Source organism: Talpa europaea (assembly GCF_964194135.1).
Source record: "Talpa europaea genome assembly, chromosome: 11".
Classification (NCBI taxonomy): domain Eukaryota; kingdom Metazoa; phylum Chordata; class Mammalia; order Eulipotyphla; family Talpidae; genus Talpa; species Talpa europaea.
In genome coordinates, this window is record NC_140078.1 from 53,075,493 (window position 1) to 53,089,903 (window position 14,411).

Consider the following 14,411-nt stretch of genomic DNA (forward strand, 5'->3'; position numbering starts at 1 on the left):
AAAATTAATAGCTTTTGAATTCATACACAGCAGGTTTTCTTTTGCAAAGAAGCCCAATATCGCTGCACAGCACTTCTATAACCATTTATTTAGAGTCCAAGTCAAACCTTTGACAGCCAGAGCAGCGCTACAAGCCAATATAAAGAACTCCAAGATGTAAACCAACAATAGGCCGTCTGTGTGAGGTTTGCCATTGTCAAATACATAGATTGTTTGGATTAGTTTATGTAAATGTACTGTTGTATTACCCTTTGAAAAAAAAAAAAGATCACATTTGTGTATGAAAAGTGGTTCCCTTCACAGGCAGCATTATAAATTCCTTATCCTTTAACTTACATGTAAGAAGTAAAAATTGGTGCCTGACAAGCAGATATTGTGTGACACTCTGTTGCCGGAGTGAACCTGCCTTCTTTTCATTTGTTGGAAAATAGAAAATTTTATTATAGATACCATCTTATAAATCAGGAATTATTAAAATATGTATAGGTGAGGCATTGGGAAATTAATTACAGAAGGTAGACGCACAGTGTTTTGCATAAATTTTTACTTCCTTGCCAAAAAAAAAAAAAAAAAAGAAGGGGAAAAAGGCACACACATATGGCCAATCCCTATTCTTTCACCTTTAGGGATTCAGAGCTCTCTGGTGATTAGTTCTGATGTGCAAAATATCCCCTTTGCCTGTAATTAATTTATCCTACCTTAAAAGAGAGAATGTGTGGTATGTGTTCAAACGAGTGTCCTTCTAGAATGTTTCATTTGAAATAAGCAGTCAGTGGGATTCAAATCTAACCATAGATGGGGACTTTCATGTTACAGTCTTGCCAGTAAGTTTATGAAGTTTGTTCTTTTTTCCATTTCTGTTTAAAAGGAACTTCATGTTTATTTTAAAATTCTTAGTCACTAAGTGATAGAATGCTTTGCTGTAAACATTGCTTTTCACTAAATGCCATTTGGGTGGTAAGTGTCATTTGTTGTATCCAATCATCCAGCCAGTCCCCATTTCACTGCATCAGAGTAACTGCCAAAAACCTTCGTGGGTTGTTCTTACATCAGCTCAGAGACACGTTTTCTGGATTCTGTTGTGAACTCGTCTTCAGATTAATATAGTTCGAGAACATGCTCCTCTCAGGACAGTCCCTGAGTTTCTAGTGGCAGCTCTGAAGCCAGTCCACACTGGAAAGGCTCTAGATGAACTGGAATATGAGTTTCCGTTTTCCTATTCCTTCAACACCTCAGTAGCGTCTCCTCCTACTTGCTGTAAAATCTTCCAAACTGAAAAAAATTATACCTAACACTAAGAATTATACAAAACAAGATGCAAACTGCAGGTTGTACTTATAAAAGGAATTCTTGCATTCAGAATCTGTTGCCTCAACAAATATTTACTGAGCATGCCACATAAAAACAGAGAGTAGTAAAACAAGACAGAACCTTTCCTGCCACTGAGGTTGTTTGGAGGCTTGCTGGACAAACTGAAGTGTTAAAATATACACACTCTCACTCACTCACTCACTCACTCACTCACTCACTGAATGAATCAGGTTATGGATGAGTAAAACAAGTAACCTAGAATGGTGGGGCTGAGAAAACCGGGTGAGAGAAGGCCGTGTCTAAATGGAAGCTAAAAGATGAATAGGGAGAAGTGGAAAGAAGTCAGCATCCTCCATGAAGCTTTCCTTGGGCTAAAAGGACATGTATAGGTCTGTGTTTGAGGAAAGCGTTGGGAGAAAAAGGTGTGTAATGAGGATCAGTGTGGAGGAAGGGAAGAACAGTCAGCGTCAGCTAAGGTAAACTATCCTATTTTATTTTATTTTATTTTATTTTATTACTAAATAGCTTTTAATTTTACTAAGGCTGGGCCCCCTGTGGAAGAGGAGATGTAAAAGTTTACCCAACTGACTGCGTATTTCAACAGTTGGCTGCATACATTGGGAAAACCCTTTCTTGACATATAGGTAGAATGGCCAGAGTCTCCATATTTGCAGTTTTCAAGGATTCTTCTCTTTTCCACATTAAGAGAAATAAAAGCAAAACAATCAAACAGTGGTAAACTGTCCTAATGAGAGTGATTGATAGTCTTTTGTTTCAGACGCAGTAACATTCTCAAAGTAAACACCAAATTGTGTTGCTTGGGCTTATTGTCTACATACTTGCTCCATGGAGAATTCGCTGAGATAGTTCCTTGGAGGGAGGTTGTAACTCGGAGGACAAAACAATAACAACAACAAAAAGAAGTGTGTCTTGTTATGACTTTATTAAGTTGCTAAGGATTTTTTTTTTGTTAACTTTTCACTATCATATCAGGAGACTACTGCAAATCATATTTTATAATACCCGGTACATGAGAGGTACGTTTTGCTTTAGGGGATTCTTACACGCCGCCGGAGACAACTGATCCTGGAGAAACCACATTCCTTCAGATTTGGTGGGCAAGTAATTATAGTGTAGGTAGTATATATCCTTCTTTATGAAAATGTTATAAAACACTTACAGGAACTGGGATATTTGAAGTGAACTACAGTATTAGATTTTCCTTTTTACGCATTCTTTTTTACTCCAACCATAGCAATTAGGACTGTTATGAAATAGTTTTCAGCTACTATAAAAACAAAGTGCTTCCCTCTGAAAAAGGGGTCTTTTAACTCTGAAAGAAATGAATGATCCTTCGGGCGGCTGCGGCCTTGCTTTAGACTCAGAAATAATATCATGCAGCCATAAAAAGAGATCTCAGGCACAACACACACAGGCTTACTCACAAAGTCCCCCTCCTCAATTCAAGGCCAGTTTTTTTGGTTTGTTTTCCATGTCACTGTCAGCCTTACCACCCTCCTGGTCGTTGGCCCCCACCAGCACCAGGCTCTAATCCAGTAGCAAGGCCCAGGCTAGGAGAGGAAGAGGAGATTGAAAAGGCCTCCCTAGCCTCCCCATGGTCTCCTAACGTCCCTTCAGCCTCAGAAGAGCCAGCTCGTCTCCAAAGGCGAGTGATTCATGTCTAGAAACGCCGGGCAGTTAAAGCAGGATTTGAGCCCGCTCAGGCCAGTAAAACCAACAGCAGAAAAACGAGTTCTGTGAGCCTGAAAGTCCCTACTAAGCAGCTGTGTCCCTTGGTGTTTTGGTTTCAGGTTTGTCTTTTGTTCTCAGAATCTGTTTTCATGTGAGGCAAGAGCACAAACAAAAATAAAAATGAGTTCTTATGGGAATACTTACGACAAGTCTGTTTCTGTCTGGGCTTTACGTCAGCAGTTTGTTTATTTTTTAAAAATGTGAGTGACTCATCATCTTCAAGAGAGAGAGGAGGTTACTGTTTAAAAAGTAAAGATTAATCTTTTAAAAGGACTAACCAGAATGTTAGGTAGCTGATACACTTCCAATAGTTTGGATGGGGTAAGATTTCCAGAATAGTCCTAGAGCTGCATTGGGGAGAAAGAGGGATGGTTGAGAACACACATGAAAAAAATAAAACCCTACAGCAATTTTCAGTGACATAAGAATGTAACTTTTGGCCAGAGTTTCAAAGTGATTATCTTTGTCGAAATCATCACATGATAGAAACTTGCCATGTAGAAAATATCAGAGTAACTAGCTTTTCTAAACATAGCAACTTCTTTTTAAATAGAAAATGAACACAATAAGGAGAATAGGAAAAGAAACCCTCCCAGTCCAATCCCTTCCTGCTCCATGCCCAGGAAAGAAATTATCATTTAAAACTTAATTACAATCAGAAACAAGAAACATATGCTTTCATTTCTAATTGATGAGTGCGTTAAAGATTTAATAGTTTACAATTAAGATGACTATTTCAAGATTACAACAAAATCTACACCGTTCCCGATATGTTCTTCTGTTCTAAGTCTGTAATTATTTATTTATTTTTTTTTTGGGAGGAGGGGTTCCTGTTTTTTCAGAGACCTTCATTAGAAAAGAAGGTTTGGTTTGAACACAGCCTGTTTAGGCTCCTTCATGCTCCATCTTCTGTCTCCCTCATGACCACCCTCCACCCAACATGGTTGTTCCTCAAGACAAGCATGTAATCATGAAACAAAAGTTTAAAAGTTAAGAAACTTCTATAGCAGTTGACAAGGTTGACATTTCATTAACTTGTTGGTTCAGCCTTCAAATGATTTCTCGAGGCAAAGCACCCTGTTTGGAGTTTACAGCTTTTTGTTCTTCTTTCCCTCACAGGCTACAGTCATGTTTAATTTGGAATCTGGGCTCCTTTGGCAAATTAGCAATTAGAACAATTTTGTGGGAATATGTATATGTGTCATTAGTTTTTCTGCAAATTAATAGCAAGGGCAGAGGTCAGGCAGAAATTTTCCACTTGACTGCAGTTCTCTATTGAGACTTGGCACTTGGTTTTGGAATGGCCACAGCTGCTCTCAGACACCCTCTTCCTCTAGGAACTGTCTTTTAATTAGTTTACCTCATAGCCATCATTACAAATATTACTGCCTCCCCTCCTCGAAATAAAATTACTGTTTCTACAAAATATTCCACTGACATCTTGCACCACTGCACATTGATGGTGGGGTCACTCGAATGCTGCATTTAATCATTAGATCACCTCCATTCGCGTTTCCTAATTAGAGTCCTTACAATACATTTTTATCTGGTAATTAGCTGAGATTGGCTGCTTCCTCTGTGGCTTATTAGAGACAACCCAGCAGTGGGTGTGAATCACAGTGTCATTTGTCAAGCCTGGTAAAGCCCCCTCTCTGCTCTCTCCTGGCTTAGTGTTTATTTCCACTTGCTACCGATGTTCAAAAGCTTCCATAAAATTCTGTATCTCTTTCTTCATGGCTCATGCTAACCTGGAGGAATTTTATTTTTCACTGTGGCTTTTTTGGTAGAAACAGTCCAATTGTTAACACATGTGTAAAATCTACAAGAATCAGTTTTTTCACATTTTGTGACATTATACCATGTGACTTATCTATTCTTCTAGTTGGTGAACACCTACATGATGGGCTTGCCCTTGCTGTTTACCTAAAGTTTTCACTTTTGGTAATTAAACTCTAACTTGGTGAATTCTTGATCTTCCTCACAAAACTGGAAAGAAGCGTGCATATTTCTTAAGAAGATTGTGCTGTATTTGTATTATAATTTAGATTTCTATTTTAGATTTCTATTATAGTTTAGATTTATAGTTTAGATATAATTTTCATTACTTTTTTTTTTTTTTAAAGAAAACCACAATGTTTAGGGTAATGTTCGTAAAGTGGATAGAAAGGTGAAATACTGGAGTCAGTTCTCAAAATTATTTGGTGATTAGTGTACATGTTTTCCTTTGACCAATGTCTGGATTTGATGGTAAGCTCTTCAAGGGCAGCAATTGTGTTTTTTATTCTTGTTTTGGCCATTTCAAGAATGCCTTGTATTTACTTGATAATATGTACTGACTGTCATTTATAGCAGAGATAAAAGCTTAGTCACTGAATGTTTTCCAAAATTGAGCATACAGAAAAGTGAAACTGGTTTTAGTTACTGTTTATTTTGCCTTTTAACTGAGCATAAGAAGATGATTATAAGAAGGCTTATAGTCATACAATATTTGTTTGACTTCAGGCCCAGGTTTCATGGGCCTCAGTTTGCGTATTTGTAAAATAATGGGAAATAATGTCTTAAGTGTTAGTGATGGTCTAAGAATTCAATTAAACCAAACAGTGGCAGATGGTTTGCAACATGAGTTTTACAAATGTTATCCATGACTTTCCACGGTGTTCTGATATTCTTAGGCTTAGCAGCATCTGAATTTTAAAAGCTGTATATTTATGAGCTTTAACCTCTCACGCATCAATTTCCTTGACTCTTTGCCTGGGCTGATGCTCATACACACTGTCTCTGTACTTGGTCTGTGATAAAGGCCCAAGTCAAAAAAGATCCGCCCTAGTCTTCCCCCTTGGTTCTGAGCTCTGCTCCATCACATGGCAGCTACTATGAGCTCCTAACATTTAGTTACCAAATGAGTGATGAAGTGCTTTCCAGAACTAATAAAAAAGCAGCACACAGCATCTTCCCAGCTTGCCAGGGGATTTGTCTGGGCAGAGCCATCTCCATAGCTTGCTCTTCTCAGGCATTGGGGTTGTGGGTTGTTTTGCTGAGTCAACATTCCAAGCCAAAAATAAGAAAAAAACACAACTGCAAGCGTCCAGCCCAACTTTGAGTTTCCAGTATCATTTACATATTTCCATTACATTTCCCCAATGATATGTGATCTTTTTATTCTTCACATGTATTGCTTTTTTTATGGAACTACCCTAAACATATTAGATGGAGAAGTTTCTCTTGGTGTGTGAATAAGGTTGAGTCTTTTCAACAGATTGTAACTCCCTTTTAATATGTTCTTTGATTATGATCTCAGAGGAATCTCACTTTTAATATCTTCCTCAAATAATGTCTTGTACTTATGACAGCAGCAGTGGTAAAATAGACTTATTTTGTTCAGCACTTTGAAATTTGGTTTTAGCAGTCTACTCTGCTGAAGTTTTGTGGATTTGGGGTGCTTGTATGTATCTATGGTAGCCATTCTATATAAAATGTTGTAGATACGCTGAAAAAGACCAAGTTTGTTAGCATCACCAGACTTAACATTTTTATAACAACAAACTTGGGGAAAGGGAGCCTGTTTTACCACCATTAATAAGAAAAGCACTTCAAGGTGCTGTTTTACCGGCATTACAGTACCAGTGCCTGTTTTACCGGTATTAATAAGAAAAGCACTTCAAGGTGAAACTAGGAAGATAGGCTAGGGGAGAAGGTATCAAAACAATGCTCATTCTTGTTCGCCTCTCCTACTTCAGATATTCATTCCATTACTCAATATATCATTCCTGAAAATTTGAAACATGAAGGAAAAAAAAATCAAAAAGTTTACAGTTCCAGATCTCTCATACAGTATTCCTTTTAAATTAACAACTTCCAGTCCTATAGTTGATAGAGTTTAATGAAGATTACACATAAAACTTCCAAAGATAAATCTCTACCAAGGGATGGCTTACTGGGTCAGTGTCATCCTCTTTAGCATGAGTTAAAGCAGCAGTTCCCATCCATGAATTTTTATTATGGACTATCCTCATGTTGTCGTCTAACTATGGCTATTTAAATGCAAGTTTAATTTTAATAGAAAAATTAACAGTTCCTTGCTTATACTAGCATGATACAGAAAGTTCTGTTGGGGAACTCAGATCTGTCTATACCACTGCGTATTGCCAAAATCATTGCTGTTCACTGGCACTCTCTACAAGAACGCCATCTCTGGCTTTGAGGTTTGCAAATCATGGTAGGCTATTGAAAGGAGTGTAAAGTTGTGATTTAAAGAAATGTTTTGACTCAGGATTTCGCAAGCTCACTAGGCTAGGTAACTCCTTTTACTTTCTGTATCCACTCCGTTCCAACAGAAGGAAGTGAACATTGCAAGAGATGTTCTATACTAACTTCGAAGTGTATTGTTTTTATATAGGAAGTAATTTCATGTTTCAGTTGATTAATAAACATCTGCTTAAGGCAACAAAACTAGCCATGCATCCTCAGTATCATTCTTCTTGGGTTGTAGATGTTTTCTGGGTTGCTATGTTTTTCTGAAGGCCTTCTAAGAATGGTCCTTTTCTCACAGCTGAATCTGGTATCAAGTGTCACACTCTCCAAGTCCGCATCCGAGGCTTCTCCACAGAGCTTACCTCATACTCCAACGACCCCGACAGCCCCCATCACTCCCGTCACCCAAGGCCCCTCCGTCATCACCACCAGCAGCATGCACACGGTGGGACCCATCCGCAGGCGGTACTCAGACAAATACAACGTGCCCATTTCTTCAGGTAGATGCTCCATTTTTGCTTCCTGTAGAATTGTAATATGCAATACTTGTTGACGAGTCTCTTTTTTAAAATTGATCATTAATAGGACAATGATTCTTATTTAGCAGATATTGCGCAGAACCAAGAATTTTATAAGAACGCAGAAGTTAGACCACCATTTACATATGCATCTTTAATTAGGCAGGTGAGTAAATAACACAGTATGTGAAATTATATCAAAAGGTGTACGTGTACATGGATATATTATATTGATGAAGTAGATTTAAAACCGTTTAGTATGCAAGCATGCTAAAACCTTTTCTATAAGGTTTTTTAAAACTGCAATATATAACATAATTGCTTTTGATTAAGTATTACAATACGATGTGATTATTAGGAAATTCATTTCACACAACAGTGAAAATGAGCCTGTTTAAAGATGGCAAGTCAATTATCACAAGCTACAGTAATCTCTGATCCCTAGAATTAATCTGAGCTCTAAATAATTACTGAGCTTTAATCAGCTAGTGAAATGTTTTGCATTTCTCTTTGATTCTGCTTTATGAATGACTAATAAATTAATATTTCTGTACGGAAACAGAAATAAAAACTCAAAACAATTAGATAATTCCATTTTGAATTTTGCTATTGAACTATTAAATACAACCATTAATCTTAGATTATTTTGTAACCTTTCTTACGATTTAGCTCCCAATCACGGTTATTTTATATTTTTCAAGAAACTGTATAATGATGATTCTGCAGATTTGGCCATAAATTATCTTCTGTTACTTTTGCTTTATAGGCCATTCTTGAATCTCCAGAAAAGCAGCTAACACTAAATGAAATCTATAACTGGTTCACACGAATGTTTGCTTACTTCCGACGCAATGCAGCCACGTGGAAGGTACGTGTTCTCTCAGGCCCATTTAGTCTTAACTCTTTGCCTTTAGAGAAGAGAGTTTGTTGTGGATAAAATGCATTTGTTGTAAGTTACATTTATATTGTCTCATTACACTAGCGTGTCTCTGTAGTAGTATTTGACTGAGAAAATCCTTCCATGGCAGAAGACTCCCATTACATTTGGGTGGACCAACTTGTCAAGTCCTCTCCATGGAGGGAATGTGGAGGTCTGACTGACACAAAACCTCCTGCCTTTAGTTGTGTAGCCAACTCCAATATTTGCAGAGACACATAGACAGATAATTTCTTTTTTAACCAGACAAATTTGACATAACATTCACTGGTTAGATAAATAGTGTAGAAAACTGTATAATACCAGCACTGTATATGGGATTTATTAGAGGAAAACACAATGTATTATTAAATCTTGGGTTTTTATGTCAAGAGATTGTATGGCAGAAACTCATAGTTCTTCTGGGGAAGGAAAGTAGATTTTAGTTATGTAACTTCACTGTAACACCATTTGCTATGAAACAGGTCAAATTTTACAACTCCATGATGTGTATCCCTAATAAGGCATGGAGTCACAAGACATAAGTCATTCTCATTTCAGCATTTGGTTCTTAAAAGAGTCCATAAATTTTTGGATTTTCTTACCTTCAGTTTCTGAGTGTCTAATATTTTGCTATGAAAGAGGGCAGACCCAATTTTTTTTGTACTTTTACTATCTTATATCCCTAAATTTGAAAACATTTAGAAATTTAAATATTTTAGGATATTTTTTCTACCTCATTATTATAAATACAATAGGGATTTATTATAATATGCAAAGAAAACAAAGTCATGTTACCTTAACAAAAAATTTTTTTAAAAATTTAAAAAAATGAATATAACCTAGAATTAATTTATCAACTTTGCAGAACCATCAATATCATGTAACCCAGATTATCTTTTTTATTTCCATTAAGACACCTGGGTATTAAAGGGAACACCAACTTTCAAAACTTACCCTCTCTTTCTCAGCCTACCTTGGGAGATAAAATACTTTAACTATGAATAAAAAATTCTTTAACTATGAATTCTTTTCAACATTTAGGAAGTATAACATGGAGCAGATATTTTCTTCAAGTTGCCTCTTATTAAATAGATAATCATCAAATTTAAAAATTGTTATCAGTTGAGAATATATTATTTAAGCTTATGTCTTTAAGGTTTAACTTTTTACATTTTTTGCAATCTGTGGGGGAAAATACCACTAATATAAATAATCCTAGAAGAAGTACTTAATGAATCAGAAAGACATGTCTTTGCTTGAACTCTGATTTTAGACAAAAGATGAAATGCCCAATTGAAGTTGTGACTGAAAATAATTTACTTATCTTTTGGGGGAACACTTGATTTCTAGTTGGTCTGTGTTAAATGTATAGTCCTTGAAAACAAAACTGAAGTTTGGACTTTACATCTTTACTTGCAGGCTATTTAGTTCAGACAGAGCTATAACGATTCATTCTTCAGATGTGGCTTCTTTAGATCTTTGCTATTCTGTACATTTTGATACTTATTTTAAAACATCAGACAATGATTAGGATGAGAAGAAATGTTGAATTCTTTCCCAGTTATAGCTCCGATACACATGCTTTCTCTTTTTTTAAGGTTATTTTGATTTATTTCTTTATTTCAACCTCTTCAGTGCTGCTCTAGGAGATAGCAGCAGACCCTTAGCATCCTTATACTGTGCCTTCATGGAATACAAAGACTAGACTCCATTTTGTATGCTAAGAAATTTATGCTACCAAGTATAATTATAACATCCCATATGGTTTTTAGAGATTTTTGTTTTATTTGATCTTTATGCAAACCCATCAAACCAGATCAGGGGTTCCTGTCATAGTCACCTGCTTGTCCTGCACCTATGCCCAATTGTGCTGACATTGATCAGAATTCCTTGAGAATTTGTCCCGTGAATTCTCCTTGTGGGCAGTTCATCATGCCATGTAATAAACAGTGTCTCCCTATCTTCTCAATATTCTGTATCAGAAAAGAAAAATAATTATCCAGCTTGATTCCTTACAGAGTCACCAATTGTGATGATCCAAAATTTGAAACACCCCTCGAAGTATCTAGATAACCCCCCCCCTTGAAGGATAATTTAGAGAGAATTATTGTAAGTGGTGGGAGGAGAGGGGTGCAGAAATGTTTGAGCAATAGCAGAATGATTAGAATTGTGTACCCACAGGGTACATGAGGTGTGATACATGCATCAGATCCTCATGCACCAGAGAGCCCCCTACTTTTATTCCCTCTAAGAAGAAATTTTTGAGTAAATGACGTGGGTCTCTTTGCAATACCCATTGGCCCCATTTTGAGATCAGTCAGTTCACCCAGCAGGGCTTCCTATTATACCCAGTTAGGGTTGTAGATTTTCTGAAACTCAAAGGAAAGATGGGCTGTTGATACTTCTTCACACTTGAGGTGAGATCCTCCTTTTTTAGGTAGGTTATAGATGTCAAGGGTCTCAGCTTAGGGATGACCAGAAGTGACTTTTTAATCATGAGAAACATGTGTCTATAGAATCCATCAGCTGCGGGAATATCATCCTTTTTGCCATTGAAAGTTCTAGTCATGTGTTCCTTTGTCATTTTCTCAGTTAATTAAGGTTACTTGCCCATAGCAAATGTAACTTTTATATGTTTTTGGAAAGGTAAGAAAAGACATAGCCTGGTCATAGATACTGATCAGCTATAGCAAGCGATACTCTCGATGGATTTTTCCAATATAGAATTTTTCTTAATTGAAGAACAAAAAGAAAAAGAGCAAAACTGTAGTTAACAAGATGAATTGAGTCTTCCTCTTTTATGGTTATTAAAAAACTACCCTGCGTTATGGACGACAAATGGGTTTCGAAGGGACAGTTTTCTGCTTTACATGTTTCCTTATTTTGAAATCATACTGACAATATTTTCCCATTTTTACTGTGAAACCTATTTTGGGCTTCTGTGCATATAAGAATATATTTCTCCTGGTTAGCGATTACCAGAGGACTAGATTCAAATGTCGAAATACAGTTAACTTACAATTTGGTTTTTAAAATTTTGCTTCTGGAAAAGGGATCCTTAACCACAAGAAGATTATCCACGGGGGCGGTAGCTCCAGTTTTGGGGTATGGTTTTACAATGGGGACTGTTAGGCTGAATTTACTGCTGTTTTTGGAGTCTTTTCTTATAGAAAATGTAAATGTTTTCTCTTTTATACTTGCTGCAGAATGCAGTGCGTCATAATCTTAGTCTTCACAAGTGTTTTGTGCGAGTAGAAAACGTTAAAGGGGCAGTATGGACAGTGGATGAAGTAGAATTCCAAAAACGAAGGCCACAAAAGATCAGTGGGTATGTCCACCATGTTTGAACTTCTTAGCCTAGCTTGGATTGTGCTAACAAGTATAACGTAGAGGCTTTTGGCTGCTAGATGGTGTTAGACCAAAGAACTGGTTTCACGTTGTCGCAGTTAAGGGAAGCAAAAAAGCATTTCATCCCTCCTGTTTTGTATACCCACCAGTCCCCCTGCCCTGCTTGCCGGTCTTTGTTGCATCACATGCTAGTAGCTTTTAGGTGGCAATGCATATTAACCCTCACAAACCATTTGCTTATGCTTATTGCATTTTATTTTCTTTTTCCTGTTCCCTGTATTGGATGTCTGTTCTGCCCCCAACCCCGTCTCCTTTTGTTGCCACTTCATCTCCTTTGCTGCTGCTCCTATCCCAGGGTGCCATTCGCACCAACCTCTCACTGCATAAGTGCTTTATCAGAGTAGAGGATGAGTTTGGGTCCTTTTGGACAGTTGATGATGAAGAGTTTAAACGTGGCCGCCATATTCAACGAGGCCGTCCTCGCAAATACTGCCCCGATGAAAACTTTGACGAGCTTGTCGCACAGTAAGAGCCTTTACTTGCTTTTGTTTTTTTTTTCTGCTGTTGCTTTGGCTTTGCATGGTTGACTCATCCCATGTAGTTTTGCATTTCACCAAGTAGCAGTGCCACGGCTTTCTGCAACAGAACTAAATTGTGTGATTTATACATGTATTTCTCTCGTTTCTCTTTGGAACACCAGTGCCTTGAATAATGCTTTTTTGAAGTCTTTAATGCAAATATTGGTTGTATTTTGATTCAGCAGCTTACTGGGACCCTATAACTACGTACTTTAATGTGACCCATAATTCCTCCAAGTAAAAGGAAGCTTTTATTTAAAGTGTGTATTTAACAGGGTAAATTTCTTATTTGTCATCCAGTGTAATAATATAAATGTAGTGACATGAATGATTAAAATGCTCCCAGGATAGGGGAAAAAAAAAATGATAGCAGCACATATACTTCCTAATTTCATGGGCCCCTGATAAATATATAGGTGATTTCCTACTGGAAGCCACTCCTTCCCCTCAGCATCTCCTATTTGACTATTTAGTATTTTTATTAGACTAGAGATTTTCTGAAAACAGCATCTTCTCTTCGTTTGTTCAGTTAATGGACAGCACCCCATATTCTCATACCCTTCCAGATTTGGCTATTCGAGAATGAAGCCAGTCCAACCTCCCACCTCACTCCCCTGATACACATTTCTGCCTTCTTTTGGCCTTGGAGATCTTCCAGGGAGCCATCCTGCTGTTCCTCTAGCCATTACTTTAGAGTTCAGACCATGGAGATGCTGAAACACCCAGATTCCTCCAGCATATCCCAGGAAAGCACTGTCCAGCACCTCGGTATTCTGCCTCCCTGCTGGCAAAGAGCTGAAAATTTGTCAGCATTTTAAGATACCAAAGTAAATCCATGGAGGGAGTGCCCCAACCCTTAAGTGTTACTACTTAAGCCAGGTTTTTACACCCAGTTTCACGGAATAACAGAGTCTGTTCTACCCAGAGTTTATCACACAGACCTGTCCAGGAAAGCCAGGGAATCTGGATAAAACCTAACTTTCCTTTGATTTTGTTACTGGGGTAAATTTCTGAGTAGGAAGGATATCAGCAAGCTTAAAACAAAACTTAGTTAGGAACTCGGGGGTTGATTGTGTTTAACTTTGACTTTTTATCTTTTTCTTATGCAGTAACCCTTCCCTTATTAAAAACATGCAGAGCAGCCACGCCTACTGCACACCTCTCAATGCAGCTTTACAGGTAAGATGAACGGCCATCCCGAATATGCAGCAGAGGCACATGTCTCCCCCACTCATTTCAAAATATATTAGCCTCGCTCTAATTAGATATTAAATTTTAATTCCGTTAAACTTTTTTCTTAAGTGCACAAAGCATCGTACTCCCTGGAGGCAAACACATCGGGCTGCTTCAGCATTAGCAGGATGCTTAGCATTTTGAATATTGTGGCAAAAAAATTAAAAGTTCACTTATTAATATTTATCAGCAGTATCATAATTTCCATCCTCTTATTTCAGAATTTCACTTGAGGCAAAAATACCACAAGTGTAATTACTCTAGCACAGCTATTAATGTGCGGGATGATAGGCCACTGTATCACATGACCTTCTATTGTTCATGGGTTTAAAGAGAAAGCAGAGCTTTTTATTTCTTCTTCTTTTTAAAGTCTGTTTTAGCACATTTTCTTTTGTCCGGGGGTGATCCGGGTTTGGCTCGCTTTATAAAAGTAAACTGTTTTTGTTTAAAATGTGAAGGTGTTTAAGGAGACGGTTTAGCTTTCCAGCAGATTGCTCAAAA

The 14,411-nt window shown here is 37.4% G+C and overlaps 1 protein-coding gene across 10 annotated transcripts in view; it reads left to right on the forward strand.

The window, feature by feature from the left end:
- Nucleotides 1-14,411, forward strand: part of FOXP1 (forkhead box P1) — a gene marked incomplete at both ends in the record, with an annotated part of 232,567 nt that overhangs the window by 208,305 nt on the left and 9,851 nt on the right. For 7 of the 10 annotated variants that reach the window (XM_084248323.1, XM_084248324.1, XM_084248326.1 and 4 more), the window contains 5 exons: nt 7,613-7,814; nt 7,919-7,998; nt 8,599-8,700; nt 11,958-12,079; nt 13,787-13,856. In XM_084248323.1, coding sequence (XP_084104449.1) covers nt 7,613-7,814; nt 7,919-7,998; nt 8,599-8,700; nt 11,958-12,079; nt 13,787-13,856 — 576 coding nt within the window. Of the gene's footprint in view, nt 1-7,612; nt 7,815-7,918; nt 7,999-8,598; nt 8,701-11,957; nt 12,080-12,454; nt 12,625-13,786; nt 13,857-14,411 lie in introns of all 10 variants that reach the window. The other 3 variants (XM_084248325.1, XM_084248327.1, XM_084248322.1) reach the window with 2 other exon arrangements.